At 39.9% G+C, this 16,042-nt stretch overlaps 1 protein-coding gene across 4 annotated transcripts in view; it reads left to right on the forward strand.

Moving 5' to 3' along the window:
• Positions 1–16,042, forward strand: part of LOC126424774 (nuclear RNA export factor 1-like) — a 223,084-nt gene that overhangs the window by 152,022 nt on the left and 55,020 nt on the right. For all 4 annotated transcript variants that reach the window (XM_050087533.1, XM_050087535.1, XM_050087532.1 and 1 more), the window contains 3 exons: positions 3,058–3,257; positions 10,763–10,869; positions 15,656–15,692. In XM_050087533.1, coding sequence (XP_049943490.1) covers positions 3,058–3,257; positions 10,763–10,869; positions 15,656–15,692 — 344 coding nt within the window. The remainder of the gene's footprint in view (positions 1–3,057; positions 3,258–10,762; positions 10,870–15,655; positions 15,693–16,042) is intronic.

Raw genomic sequence — 16,042 nt, forward strand, 5'->3', positions numbered from 1 at the left:
ACCAGCTACCACTCATCTTCTGCAAACCGAGCTTAGCCTACGTACTCAACATCCCGCAGCCTTCACCACTGCTTCCCAGAGCAATGATAACTCATGATCACAAGCACTAACACCTCAGTCCAAAGAACTTCTTACCCCACCCAAACCAACCCCCCACCCCCTCCCCCCACCTTTTACCTGCTTTTTAAGACCCACAAACCCAGTTACACTGGTTGTCCCCTAGTTGCTGGCTTCAAAGCACCTGCCAAATGTATATCTGAATTAGCAGATCGACACCTACAACGTATAGTACAAAGACTTCTCTCCTATATTAAAGCCACCAACCATAATCTAAAATTCCCCTCCCCCCCCCCCCCCCCATACCTCACTTGCCACCATTGATGCCCCCTTCCTGTATACCAACATCCCCCATGTACATGTTCTGTCTACTGCTGAACATTTCCTCAGTCAATACACAACTGATTCCAAAGCTACGGTGGCCTTCTTGCTCACCTTAATCCATTTTGTACTTATCAGCAACTACTTTACGTTTAAGGGACAGACGTACAAGCAGATCAGGGGCATGGTCATGGGAACCAGAATGGCTCCTTTCTATACTAGCCTTTTCATGGTTCGCTTGGATGGGGCTTTTCTGGGATTCATAAGGCTTCAGCTATTGGTTTGGTTTACACACATTGATGTCATCTTTACTATATGAACTCATGGTGAGGCTGACCTGTTGTTATTGGAATCTCTAAATACATTCTCTCAATTAAATTTCATACGTTCCTATTCTGAATACTGTGCCACTTTCCTTGATGTTGACCTCTTCTTCACAGAGGGTCAGCTACACACTTCTGTTCCCATTAAACCTACTAACAAACAACAGCACTTACATTCTGACAGTTCCCATCCTTACCGTGTCAAATGTTCCCTTCCGTACAGCTCCGGCTTTCAAGACAAACATATTTGTTCATATTCAGACTCTTTACATCATTGCATCACCATTCTCACCTCAACTTTCACTGGACATAATTACCCGACCAGCCTCGCTCAAAAGAAAATTTCCTGGCCGATCGTATCCAGCCCTGGTACTACTGATACTTAAAAAAACAACAACAACTTAGGAGTACCGGTACACCTCTTGTCCTCAGTATTACTCTGATCTCGAATATATTAATAATCAGTTACTTCGACAAGGCTATGACTTCCTAAAATTGTGCCCTGAAGTGAGATCCATTCTGTCTGACATTTTTCCCACCACACCTAGAATAGCTTTTCATTGCCCTCCCAATTTCCACAATATCATTGTCGGACCCTATCCTCCTCCTGCACCCATCTCCCTACCCTATGGCTCCTACCTCTGTGACTGTCCCCACTGTAAGACTTGCAATGTGTACCCTCCTACCATCCTCCAAATGTGAAACAACACGTCACGTACTGGCTGTTATATAAACACTGTTTGGCCTTTTACATTGGCGTGACTACCACCAATGATCAGGCAGAGGCTGACAACATACAATTCCCTGTTGCAGAGCATGCTCTACGACATGACAGTCATGGCCTTGCTGACTGTTTCACCAAAAGTGTCATCTAGATTCTTCCTCCAGACTCTATTTCTCAGAATATGCAGGCGGGGACTGGCGTTACAACTTGTCCTTGGTTCTCACCACCCATCTGGTCTTAATTTACATTAATTTTTCTGGTTTCAGCATTTGTTCTCAGTAACTATTCCTTTCTTCACTCCGTTTTGGTTTTGTATACCTTTTATTTTGTGACCTGTCTGTATAAGTCACCCTGACACAAAGTTGAGGGTGACTTTTCCAAACTGTTCCCATTTCCTAAACCTCACCAGTCTTTCCCTTCATCCATGTTCCTTCCCCTCCCACCGTTCTATTAGAAGTAGCCTTGGGTCTCCAAAAGCTTGCAAATTTCAATACCTTTATCGTGTGTTCTCCTACTACCGTTTGGTGAGTAAATTTTCTATCTATTCATCATACATTTACACAACTGTAGTTATTCTTCATTTTAAAAACTGATTTTTATCAATTTTAAGACCAAATTATCTGTACCAAAATAAAATGCGGTATCTGACAGCAAATCAGATGACACAATTTGACAGATGACACCACCAAAGGCTTTTGGCTCGGCACAGTAGCACAGATAGTGATATTATATGCAATATGCCCCCCCCCCCCCCCCCCCCACACACACACACACACATTTAGTATCTGGTACGTGGATCCAGAGTCTCCGGGGCTGCATAAGAAGCCCAGTGAATGAGCTGCAGATTCACTTGTTTGTGATCCAGCTGCTTCAAGAATGAAGGTTACTTTTATGCCAGGCAACTTGTTTCAGTTTGATATGAGACTGGATTGTCATTTGCCATTCACTGACAACTATGTGTGGATTCGGTTCTGTGCACCACACTTGGTGCTTCGTGTAAACTGTTCTCGTGCATTGTGTTCAAGAAACAAGACATGTACCATAGTTTAATATAAGCTGCCATTGCAAATAAGTGTGAGCATTTGTACTGATGTACAGCACTTTAGTGGACCAAAGTTATAATTAACTGACTGTCATCATTTTAAAATTTCTGTTGAAGAATGTAAGTCATTCCGTTGTACTGTAAACAAAACTCTTGCAGAAAATTATTTTTGGTATTTGAACACGTTCTTGTATTGTTAATTTCAGTAATGTGGTGAGCGGTATAAACTAGAAGATAGGTCTCTTTTTTTACGTGGCTGCATACAAAATAATAAAGACAACATCAGTAGTCAGTAGTGTCCAAACCCATGGATCTTGAAGCATAAGGGTCATTCTGCCAGGGTGGTTAATGTGTTATGTAACACATTCTGGTAAAAAAAACCTGAAGATGGTCTTAAAACTAAATGAAATTGTTTGTTAAATGTAAAGAATTAGTGCACCTGTATCTAGTTCCTAATACATTGAAACTGTATTTTGTAGCTACTGCCTCAGAAGTAATAGTGGTAATCTAGATTTGCACAAAGATACATTCACGAGATTTGAAATACGTCAATCCTCACACTCACGATTCTCGTTTCTGCCATCGGTAAGAGGTCCAGGAAATGCTGTACGACCCAACTGAGAACTGGCACATCCTGGACCAGATGCTGAGGGTCGCAGAGGTCGCGGCACCCGGGCTCATAGCCCTTGGGCTCGCAGGGAACGGGATCACTTCACTGACTGCCCTGTGGGAGTTGCTGGCCCATACCAAGTGGAAGTCTCTGCGAACTCTGGATTTGTCGGACAATAAGGCAAGTTTAAATCAGTTAAAGTTTCAAAGTGGCAATCTTTGTATTTCCTCCATTTACTGAACAGCTTAAGCAAGTTTCATCCAAACTGAGATAAGTAAAGTCAGACATAAAGATTAAGACATTCTACAATAGAAGTAAGAGAACAGACTTAACAAGAGTGAAAACTACAGTGCCGCAACCAATACGTGAGACTCGAATGGGCCTTATCCCACCAATTTGTTATATGCGACATGCAAATGATATGTCTGTCATTAAAATTGTGTGCCACACTGGAGCTGGAACCTAAAAACTCACTGTACTCAGAAATCCTTTCTCCCGAGTATGCTACTCCACCAAAGTGCACAGGAGTGTTTCTGTGAAGTAAGATAGAGGTACTGGTGTGTGAGGTTGGGTTGTGCCTTGTGCCCAGATAACTCAGTCAATCGGAGCATTGTCTATGAAAGACAAAGTTCTAGGCTCTAGTCCCTGTCTGTCATGCACAGTTTCAGAGCACAGAACACTCCACTGCAGAGCAACAGATTCATTCTGAAAATATGCAGCTAATTAGTGCTACAGAACAATCTGCCATCTGTGATTTTGAGGCTTCAATGAGATGTGAAGCTAAAGTGTATAACCTGATTGGACTTTTATTTCCTTGTGCAGAATGTATTTGAAAATTTTGCAAACTCGCCAGGCTCATTTTGTGCATCCACTTACTCGGATCTGCTCTGGATCTCTTCACTCCTGTGTGCACTTCACAGGCAATCGGCGTTAGTCACCCAAAATTGATTACGCCAGTATTACACTACAGTTAAAGAAATAGTTTTTCATAGTTAACTATTTTAATACAGGTTGTGGGAAGTTCTAGAAGAATGTAAATACGTTAGGATTCAAGGAAACCACTCACCAAAAAGCAGAAGCACCGAGTTGCCGATAGGCACACGTGAAAGGAAGAAAACCTGCCAGCTTTCGGACTTTCTCCAGGCGAGCACCGAACTGAAACTGTTCCATTGGATTGTCACAGGGTACAGCAGGATTCATGACTGCATCTCTCCTGTCATCCACTGATCCACTGTCCAGTGGTGGCACTCTTTACAGCACCTCAAATGTCGGTTAGTATTTATTACAGAAGTGTGTGGCCTATGAGGAGCTGCTCAACCATCGTTCCCCACTCCTTGTATCTCCCTAAGCACAGTTATTGTGCTAGATGGACTGCTGGTAGGTCTTTCCACAAGACAAGTAATTCATTCTGCCAATTTCATGAGATTTTCTTAGTCACTCTCGAACATACTCACCGTCCCTGGCCGTCAGTACCTGAGGTCTTCCTGGTCATTTGTTCGCATTTTTATTTCACAATTGCATTGCTGACAGTCAACTTAGGTAGCTTTAGAAGGATGTAAATGTCCTTGATGGATTTGTTACTTAGGTGACATCCTATGACTAGTCCACATTCAAAGTCACTCTGATCTCGAGAAAGACCATGAACTTTAGACTTGCTTTTTCTTCTGTGCAATGTGCAGTAGCAGGGTGGAGATGGCAAGTTCATATAGCATGTGCAACTCCACAGCCTCTCATTTTTCTCTGGAAGGATTATGTTAATATGCATTTGGGTCTAAATCTGTATCCCTACATTACAAACCACTGTGATGTGCATGGCAGAGGGTACTTCCCAGTTGACCACATGTTAGGTTTTCTTCTAGTTTCACCCACGTACGAAATGTGGAAACAAAGAGTGCTGAAATGCCACTGTGCACTCGGTAATTAGTCTGATCTACTCTTCACGGATCCTACAAGAGTAATAGGTCGCAGGCTGTAGCGTTTTCCTAGTCCACACTTAATACTGCTTCTTGAAACTGTAAAAAAGTTTTTCCAAAGTTGTTTGCATTTATCTTAAAGTAATATACCAGGTCATGATTTTCAGCATCACAGTGATGCTCACCTGTGCATGTAACAAACTAGTGACCATTCCTGCTGCCCTTCTTTGTATACACTCAGCATCCCATTTTACTATCCCCTCTATTACTAAATTGCTCTTCCTGAAACAGGTACCAGTTGCAGTGAAGGGCAACAAGAATTCAATTTTCAATATTTTGTGTAGTTACTGATGGAATTTAAAAATTTAAAACACTGCCATAATATACTCATTAAGAGATATAATCTTATGTTAAAGTTTAACACAATAAAACAAGAATCACAGTTAGCAACTGTGTGTTTCTCTTGAGGCAATGTGACTGATGGCTCACAAACACACTGACTTCATTCATTCAGTATCTGAGGATGAAGTTTACATGTAATCTCAAATCCTCAGGGAACACCCCACCCCACCACCATCCACAAAATCATAAAAGGAAAGAAGTTATCACTTACTGAATTTTTGCTCGCTCAATGAAAGACCCGTACGCAAAGACTGGAAAGTCCCACAGGTCACACAGATACTCAAGAAAGGCAGTAGGAATAATCCACAAAATTACAGGCCAATATCGTTAACGTCAATATGCAGCACGATTTTTGAATGTGTACTGTGTTCGAACATTATGAATTACCTCGAAGATAACGGTCTATTGATACACAGTCAACATGGATTTAGAAAGCATCAATCTTGTGAAACGCAAGAAGCTCTTTACTCGCATGAAATGTTGAGTGCTATTGAGAAGGGATTTAAAATTGATTCCGTTTTTCTAGATTTCTGGAAGGCTTTTGACACTGTAGCTCACAAGTGGTTTGTAATCAGATTGTGTGCTTATGAAATATTGTCTCAGTTATGTGATTGGATTTGTGATTTCTTGTCAGAGAGTTCACAGTTCATTGTAACTGATGGAAAATCATCAGGTAAAACAGAAGTGATTTCTGATGTTCCCCAGGGTAGTGTGATAGTATCTCTGCTGTTCCTTATCTAGATAAATGATTTAGGAGACAATGTGAGCAGCCTTCTTAGGTTGTTTGCAGATGATGCTGTCATTTATCATCTAATAAAGTCGTCAGAAGATCAAAACAAACTGCAAAATGATTTAGAAAAGATACCTGTATGGTGCAAAGATCAGCAATTGACCCTAAATAATGAAATGTGTGAGGTCATCTACTTGAGTGCTAAAAGGAATCCATTAAACTTCAGTTACACAATAAATGAGTGAAATCTAAAGGCCGGAAATTCAACTAAATATCTAGGAGTAACAATTATAAACAACTTAAATTGGAAAGAACACACAGAAAATGTTTTGGGAAAGGCGCCCCAAAGACTGTGATTTATTGCCAAAACTCTTGGAAGATGTAACAGATTTACTTGAGAGTCTGCCTACACTACGCTTGTGCATCCTCTTTTGTAGTACTGCTGTATAGTGCAGGATCCTTACAGGTACGATTAACAGAGTACATCGAGAAATGGGGTGGGTGGGGGGCGGGGTGGGGGGAGCAGCATCATGGTCATGATACAAAATTTGGGGTGGGCATCATTAAAACAAAGGCATTTCTCGTTACGGCAGGATCTTTTCACAAAATTTTAGTCACCAACTTTTTCCTCCGAATGCTAAAATACTATGTTGATGCCAACCTACATACGGAGAAATGCTCATCATAATAAAATAAAGGAAATTGGAGCTCACAAGGAAAGATATAGATGCTTCCAGAATGAGATTTTCACTCTGCATCGGAGTGTGCACTAATATGAAACTTCCTGCCAGATTAAAACTGTGTGCCGGACCGAGACTCGAACTCGGGACCTTTGCCTTTCGCGGGCAAGTGCTCTACCAACTGAACTACCCTAGCACGACTCATGCCCCATTCTCACAGCTTTACTTCTGCCAGTATCTCGTCTCCTACCTTCCAAAGTTTACAGAAGCTCTCCTGTGAACCTTGCAGAACTAGCACTCCTGAAAGAAAGGATATGCAGAGACATAGCTTAGCCACAGCTTGGGGGATGTTTCCAGAATGGGATTTTCACTCTGCAGCGGAGTGTGCACTGATATGAAACTTCCTGGCAGATTAAAACTGTGTGCCCAACCGAGACTCAAACTTGGGACCTTTGCCTTTCGCTGGCAGGTGCTCTACCAAGAGGTAGAACACTTGCCCGCAAAAGGCAAAGGTCTCGAGTTTGAGTCTCGGTATGGCACACAGTTTTAATCTGCCAGGAAGTTTCAAAGATATAGATGTTTGTTTTTTCCGCACACTTTTCTACAGTGGTATAGTGGAGAATTATTGCCAGGCACTTACATATGATTTGCAGAGTATCGATGTAGATGTAGATGTAGAAGCTGTTGCTGTTTGTGCACTAAAACTTCAGCATCTGTTTCATAATGAGAGCACTTAGCGAATTCCAACAAACGAAGCACAATTTCAAATCTTTCCTATACTTTTTCTTGCTTAGATTCTTAAAAGTCACATATTAACACATTAATTCATTTCTAAAGTAATCAGATATTGATATCGAATCAGAAAATAATCCCAGAAGAATGGACTTTAGGGTAATCCAACCAATACACAAGAAAGGAGACAAGGCCTGCTGTTCAAATTACTGAGGAATTACCCTGCTGAACGTAACCTATAAGATCTTCTCTAGTATTATCTGCCACAGGTTCGTACCATATGCAGAATAGATTCTGGGGGAGTATCAGTGTCGATTTTGGCCTAATAGATCAACAACAGACCAGATGTTTGTGTTAAGGCAAATACATGAAAAGGCATATGATTATAATATTGAGCTTCATAACCTCTACGTAGACTTCAAGCAGGCCTTTGCTAGTCTCGGTAGAGCACAAATGCTAAATGATTTGCTGCTGCTTGGTATACCATCGAAGTATGTCTCACTTATCCAAGCAACATAGGCTGATTCCAAGGCTGCAGTGCAAGTGGATGGAGAACTGAGCAATTGGTTTAGCATAAGTAGAGGAGTCAGACAAGGGGACGCACTCTCTACAATGCTTTTCAATCTGACTCTTGAAGCACCCATTTGAAGCTTCAGGTATCTGGCTACATAGGCACAAGGTTGACTCAGATAAGCACATATGCTGATGATGTAGCAATTATTAGTAGGAGGAGGATATTACTACAGAGGACAATATGTGAGCTGAAAGAGGCCTTTCTGTAAATGAAACGAAGGCTAAGCACATGAATTTCTCCTAGAAGGAAAATAATAACTTGGATAGACTATCAGCAGATGGTTTCAATTTTTGACATATGCAGAACTTTAACTATTTGGGCTCCAGTATTAACAACACAAATTCCATGTCAGCTGAAATAAAACTGCACATCCTAAGTGGTAATAGATGCTTCCACATGTTTAAGAAATTGTTGACCTCTGCAACCATATAACGTCACGATCAGGCCAGTTGCTACCTACAGATGCAAAACATGGATGGTAACGAGTGTTGATGAGCAACAGCTCAGGATATTTGAACACAGAGTGTTGTGCAAGATCTATGGGGCAGTTCAGGAAGTGGAAGAAGATAAAAAATCCAAGGATTGTGGAGAATTGCGCAGGAGAGGGTAGAATGGAGGAAACTGGTTGAGAAGGCTAAAACACACACAGGGTTGTAATGCCATGAGAAGAAGAAGAAGAAGAAGAAGAAGAAGATAATGGAGAATTATTGTGAAGTTAGTTTGACGAACCCTCTGCCAGGCACGTAAGTGTGATTTGCAGTGTATCCATGTAGATGTAGATGCTGTTGTTGTTTGTCCACTAAAACTTCAGCATCTGTTTCATAATGAGAGCACATAGTGCTTTCCAACAAACAAAGCATAATTTCAAATCTTTCCCAAACTTTTTCTTGCTTAGATTCTTAAAAGTCACATATTAACACATTAACTCATTTCTGAAGTAATCAGATGTCTGAAGCTTTTTTGTATATGGGAGTTAGATTCTTTAAAGAATCTGGGATTTACTGTTTTTAATTTGAGAGATCATGCAACAATTTTGTTTTTTTTCTTCCAAAGTTACATCTACAACTGTCGATGACTGCCCAACTGATGAAACTATCTGCATCCTCCCTATAAGTAACCCTCAGTCGAGACACAAATTTCTCTCGATACCCCAAATTGTAGTACTTGCATTAATAAGCATTGGTGTGCTATGACTCCAGGGCTTCTTACAAGTCGAGAAATGTTCCTTCTACCTGATTACTTTGATCCATTTCTTTCAGAATGCCATGTGAGAAAGTGCGAGTTTGGTTTTGCATAGCAAATATTTTCAGAATACCGCATACTGTCTCCGACATTGTTGCAGTTAGTAGAATCAATCCCTGAAATTAAGTTCTGGAACATGTATTGCTACCGTAACCCTTCCATTGGTCTCAAAACCTTTTCCACATAAATCTCCTCAGGTGTGAGGGTGTGGAATATGGTGGTTATTTTGGAAATGCACTTTTAATCCCTCTATTTTGCAACTGCCAGAGCATCTTTGTGGACAAATGTATTGTACTGGAGATAATTATTTTCTCTTTTGTAATTGTACTGGAGAAAATTATTTTCTCTTTTGTAATTATACTGAATAAAATTATTTTCTCTTTTGTAATATAGAGAATAGAAAAAGTCGTTATTTTGTATGGAGGAAAAATTAAGTCAGACAATTGGTTGCAGCTGATAAGCAGAAATTGAAGGACGATCTGGTTACGAGAGAGAAACAGTTATACAGCCCCATAATGCCCATATTAATTGAAAACAAAGTTATCCAGTCACAAGAACTACCCAATGGTGAGGCGTGGTCCCAGAAACTTACAGCCTTTCTCCTGATTCCAGTCTTATTGCATTTCATTTCATAATTTAGAAGAAAGTAATGCAGATGGCATGAATATAAAAATAACATAAGGCTGTACTGCTCATATCCTCTGTACACACCTGAGGTGTGCTGGATGAAAAAACAAGAAACCATTCACAACCAAATTCAACTGATTGTGTGCGGTAAGCACAACCATTCTACTTACTGTGAATAGGTGGCATTTAGTGATTTCCTATGTTGTCTTGGACATAAAATATATAAATGCAAAAGAAGCTTTTTCCTTTCAACTGGAAGTATTGTAACTCCCAGGAAATACTTTTTTTTTTAATGTCACTCTCAAACGAGGGTCTTTTATTCCCTTCTGATGTTTGGAAGGTATGGATTAGGTGGAAGCTGATAATTACTGAAACTTGAGAAGAAATATGCATCCAGTGGCGTTGTGAGTGTAAGGGTTAGAGATCCATTGTAAATAGCAGTGTGACGGCAGCAGTATCTCGTAGTCTTTTTGCAGTCCAGTCAGTGAACAGGTTGCTCTCAGCACCTGGCAGTGCTGTCAGTCATTTAAATATATTTGTACAATAATCAAAGATGGGCAATGAACATCACACTGTTCATCTGTAAAGTTGAGGAATTTCAGAAGTCATGTAGAATTGTATTACATTTCATGTATAATGCGTATTACATTGCTAATGTTACATTACACTTCATGTAATGTGCATTCTGTCTAGTATTAGCAAATAAGTAACACTTAACATTTTAACATTACATCAAACTACTACCTTTTGTCAATAATGTACCAATAGCATGTTTTTGTTTACAGATAAAGAGCACTGGTACAGTTTCACTACCTCGCACTTTGCAAATCTCGGAAGTATACTTGGATCATAATCCGATATGTCAAATGCATAACAAGAGTCCCTATATTAGGTGAGTGCTGCATTTTGACAACACGAGTTTCATAACATTACTATGTAGTAATGTATCATTTCAAAGTAGGTAATGTGACATTACAGTGACTTTATTACCAGCCATTTTAAAATAATAATGTGGATTAAATTACATGAAAACAATACAGCAGCCAGCCCCCCCTTTTTTATAACAGCATTTATTCAAATGCGTGTTTCAGGTTATTGCCTGTGTGCAGTTGGCATAATACAGTCATCATTCTTCTTTTTCCTGTTCCTTTATCGTACATCTTTGGGATCGGCATACTTACTATTTGATTTGGCACTGTTAATTTAAGGGGTGGCTAGATTCCCTTCCTGTCACCACCCCATTACACTCCAGTGTGAGATTTGTGTACCCAAAACTGTCTGCATGTAGTGTTATCCATGTAAAAATGTGCAAGCTTTTTGTTAATGTCTCTGAATCATGTAACTGAGGAAGAGCTTTTGAACGAGCCCGATATTCACCTATTTGGACATGGAAATCTGTCTATAAATCACATCCAGGTTGACTGGCATGCTGGCCCTTCTTGTTAATCCACTGTGTGGATTCGAACCGATGCCAGCACACCTGCCTGAATCCTAGAAGCTGTGTGGTAACACGTGCAGCTATCCAGTCATGTATAACACAGTCAGCATTATTGTGCTTATGATGACTACATTGTAAAAGCTGTGGTTCCACTGTGAAAAACAATTTCCAGACATAAAACTTGTAAATTTACTTAAGTTATAAACAAATGTGTAATGCAGCTGTGAGGCGAATTTCACACTGCAGCAGTACGTTGCTGTGGTCTTCACCACTGTCACTGTAAAATGGCTGACTATGTTGAAGGAGCGTTACATTACATGCTACAATTTGGAATCCTCTAGCAGCAAAGGGCTGCAACTTGCGTCAGGAGAGTGTGAAAGTTGACTGAGTGATAGGCGTGACTTGTAATAACTCAACCGATATTGAAAACGGAATAAAAAATTAAGACACATTGGTTTCAGCATGCCCTCTTACATTCTATTTGAACCTAATTACTGTAGTCATTCCTTGGCCTCTCTCTACAATTTTTACCCCCAACAGATCTCTCCATTTCCCTGATTATAAACTAAATCTTTTATGGAACTGAAATACAAGAATTAAAATGTTTCGGAAATGTTGATGCATATCTTAACCATCGTCATTTGTCACTGTTCTGGCCTTGATTCCAAAGACTGGTTTGGTGCAGATCTCCAGACTACTCTACCCTGTGCAACCCTCTTCACCTCTGCATAACTACCGCAACTTACATCCTCCTGAATCTGCTTTCCGTATTCATCATTTTGTTTTCCTGTGTAAATTTTACCTCTCACGTGTCTAACACTAAATTGACAATTCCTTGATGCCTCAAAATTTGTCCTCTCAACTTCACTCTTCAGTTCAGTTTGTTACTCACACTACCCATCGGGTTTTCAGCATTCTTCTGTATTATAACATTTCGAAAGCTTTTATCCTCTTGTTGCCCACTCTCCTTATTGTCCAAGACTTCTGTTCAAGACTACACACAAGACAAATACTGTAAGAAAAGACATCCTAACACTTAAATGCACGGTAAACATTAACAAATTCCTCTTTTTCAGAATAGTTTTTCTTGCTGTAGCCAGTACGCCTTTATATCCCCTCTACTTCGACCATCTCCTGTTACTTTTCTGCCCAAATAGCAAAAGTCAGATACTACTTTTAGTGTCTCATGTTGTTGTTCTTAGTTGTTGTTGTGGCGGTGGTCTTCAGTCCTGAGACTGGTTTGATGCAGCTCTCCATGCTACTCTATCCTGTGCAAGCTTCTTCATCTCCCAGTACCTACTGCAGCCTACATCCTTCTGAATCTGCTTAGTGTATTCATCTCTTGGTCTCCCTCTACAATTTTTACCCTCCACAATGCCCTCCAGTACTAAATTGGTGATCCCTTGATGCCTCAGAACATGTCCTACCAACCGATCCCTTCTTCTAGTCAAGTTGTGCCACAAGCTCCTCTTCTCCCCAATTCTATTCAATACCTCATCATTAGTTATGCGATCTACCCATCTAATCTTCAGCATTCTTCTGTAGCACCACATTTCGAAAGCTTCTATTCTCTTCTTGTCCAAACTATTTATTGTCCATGTTTCACTTCCATACATGGCTACACTCCATACAAATACTTTCAGAAATGACTTCCTGACACTTAAATCTATACTCGATGTTAACAAATTTCTCTTCTTCAGAAACGCTTTCCTTGCCATTGCCAGCCTACATTTTATATCCTCTCTACTTCGACCATCATCAGTTATTTTGCTCCCCAAATAGCAAAACTCCTTTACTACTTTAAGTGTCTCATTTCCTAATCTAATTCCCTCAGCATCACCCGACTTAATTAGATTACATTCCCTTATCCTCGTTTTGCTTTTATTGATGTTCATCTTATATCCTCCTTTCAAGACACTGTCCATTTCATTCAACTGCTCTTCCAAGTCCTTTGCTGTCTCTGACAGAATTACAATGTCATCGGCGAACCTCAAAGTTTTTATTCCTTCTCCATGAAGTTTAATACCTACTCCAAATTTTTCTTTTGTTTCCTTTACTACTTGCTCAATATACAGATTGAACAACATCGGGGAGAGGCTACAACCCTGTCTTACTCCCTTCCCAACCACTGCTTCCCTTTCTTGTCCCTCGACTCTTATAACTGCCATCTGGTTTCTGTACAAATTGTAAATAGCCTTTCGCTCCCTGTATTTTACCCCTGCCACCGTCAGAATTTGAAAGAGAGTATTCCAGTCAACATTGTCAAAAGCTTTCTCTAAGTCTACAAATGCTAGAAACATAGGTTTGCCTTTCCTTAATCTTTCTTCTAAGATAAGTCGTAGGGTCAGTATTGCCTCACGTGTTCCAACATTTCTATGGAATCCAAATTGATCTTCCCCAAGGTCGGCTTCTAACAGTTTTTCCATTCGTCTGTAAAGAATTCGCGTTAGTATTTTGCAGCTGTGAATTATTAAACTGATAGTTCGGTAATTTTCACATCTGTCAACACCTGCTTTCTTTGGTATTGGAATTATTATATTCTTCTAGAAGTCTGAGGGTATTTTACCTGTCTCATACATCTTGCTCACCAGATGGTAGAGTTTTGTCAGGACTGGCTCTGGCAAGGCTGTTAGTAGTTCTAATGGAATGTTGTCTACTCCAGGGGCCTAGTGTCTCATACTATACTCTAATTCTCTCCATACCATCTGATTTAATTCAACTACTTTCAACTACATTTGTTTTATGGTGGTTGATATTCAACTTCTAATCTCTTTTTCAAGTCACTATCCATTCTTTTTGAGTGACTTTCTGAGTCCCTGCTGTTGCTTACAGAATTATGTCACCAGCAAACCTCAGAGTTTTTGTTTCTTCACCATGAACTTTAATTCGCTTTCCAGATTTGTCCGTGGCTTCCTTTACTGCTTGCTCATTGGGCAGATAGAAAAATATTGTGGATGGGCTACAATCTTTTTTTACTCTCTTCTCAACCACTGCTTCCCATTCATGTCCATGGACTGTTTTAACTGCCATCTGGTTTCTGCAGAACTTGTAGGTAACTTTTCACTGCCCATATTGTATCTGTGCTAACTTCAGGATTTGAAAGAGTGTATTCCAGTCAGCATTCTCAAAAGCTTTCTGTAAATTACAAATTTGATAAACTCAGGTTTGTCTTCTTTAACTCCATCTTCTAAGATAAGTCATAGGGTCGGTTTCATCTTGCGAGTTGCTGCATATTTCCGGAACACAAACTGATCTTCCCCAATGTCAGCTTCTACCTTTTTCCACTCTCCTGTAAAAACAGTACTGCCTCTGTACGGAAAAGTGTGTGTGTGTGTGTGTGTGTGTGTGTGTGTGTGTGTGTGTGTGTGTGTGTGTGTGTGTGTGTGTGTGTGTAATGTACAAAAAAAGAACTATAGAATAAAAAAATAAAAGTAACTGCATGCAATACACATAAATATGTAACTTGAAATATGTGGTAGCAAAGAGACCAGGTATTCTGCAAAGGGCAACTACAGTATTCAAAATTCAATTGACATGCACATAGTAATGCTGAATATATAATTGTGGTATGCAATTGAAGATGGATGCAAATCTGATATGTGTGTCAGCATAAATGAAGTTGTAAAAAAAAGTTACTGTCTGCTGTATTTTTTCAAGTAAAGTAGTGGTAGGGGTATCCTAAAACTGTGAAAATGAAAAGCTGTGTTAAAAATCGACACGTGCACTCACATGTGGAGAAGCATGTCGAAAAGTGCCTTTTAGTGTCAATCACAGGAAGCTGCAGTGTGGGTGAAACCACTTGTCTCAGCATAACACACAGCCTAGTTTTTCAATAAATTGTGAGGAACAGTAACTGAGATAGGCACATGACATCGCGCGAGTTTATGTAACAGAAGCTGTTAATAGTATTTCTTTTCACATCACGTTGCCCCTCCCCCACCTTTTTTAAAAAATAAAAAGGTAAGGGTGGACTGGAAACCGTTGGTGATGCACCAGATGCAGGTCAACAATAGATGTCTTAAAGCAAATGTGACTGGTGTTTTAGCAAAAAGTGGAATCTGCCTTTGGAATTTGTATTGGAGAAATTGGGACAAAGCTTGCCCTGGAGTCTCACTGTCGCGGAGATTGCCAGAAAAGTATTATCGGATTTTGCAACTTTTTTATAATTTATTTATCACTATATGATAATGTTAGCAATCTGTGTAGCAGAAAATTATGTCTTTTATTTCTTCGTTTCTAGTGCCATCAAGGCGACCTTTCCCCGTCTTGCAAAATTGGTGAGTGTTTAAAATGTGCATTTGATAATATATTAATTTACAGTAATTGTTTGTTGTGCTTGCTATCTAGTACACTGCCATGTTTTTATAGAATGTGGCACTAAACATCTTACTTAGTGGTAAAGATATGATCAGAGTAAATATGAAACGATTTGCATTTTATTGTTGGTCATAAGGCTTCCCACTACTTAACACTGTGTGACAAGGAGCACTGCCATGTAGGAGGCACCAGTCCTCTGATCAAATTTTACTTTGCTATAAGTTTACTCTGTGTTTTGAGTCTCTCTTGCCATGTCTTGTGTACCTCAGTGCTAACTTATTGCAAGAGGTTTTTTTAAGATCTGCTATAA

The sequence above is a fragment of the Schistocerca serialis genome, chromosome 10, assembly GCF_023864345.2.
Source record: "Schistocerca serialis cubense isolate TAMUIC-IGC-003099 chromosome 10, iqSchSeri2.2, whole genome shotgun sequence".
NCBI classification, from domain to species: Eukaryota; Metazoa; Arthropoda; class Insecta; order Orthoptera; family Acrididae; genus Schistocerca; species Schistocerca serialis.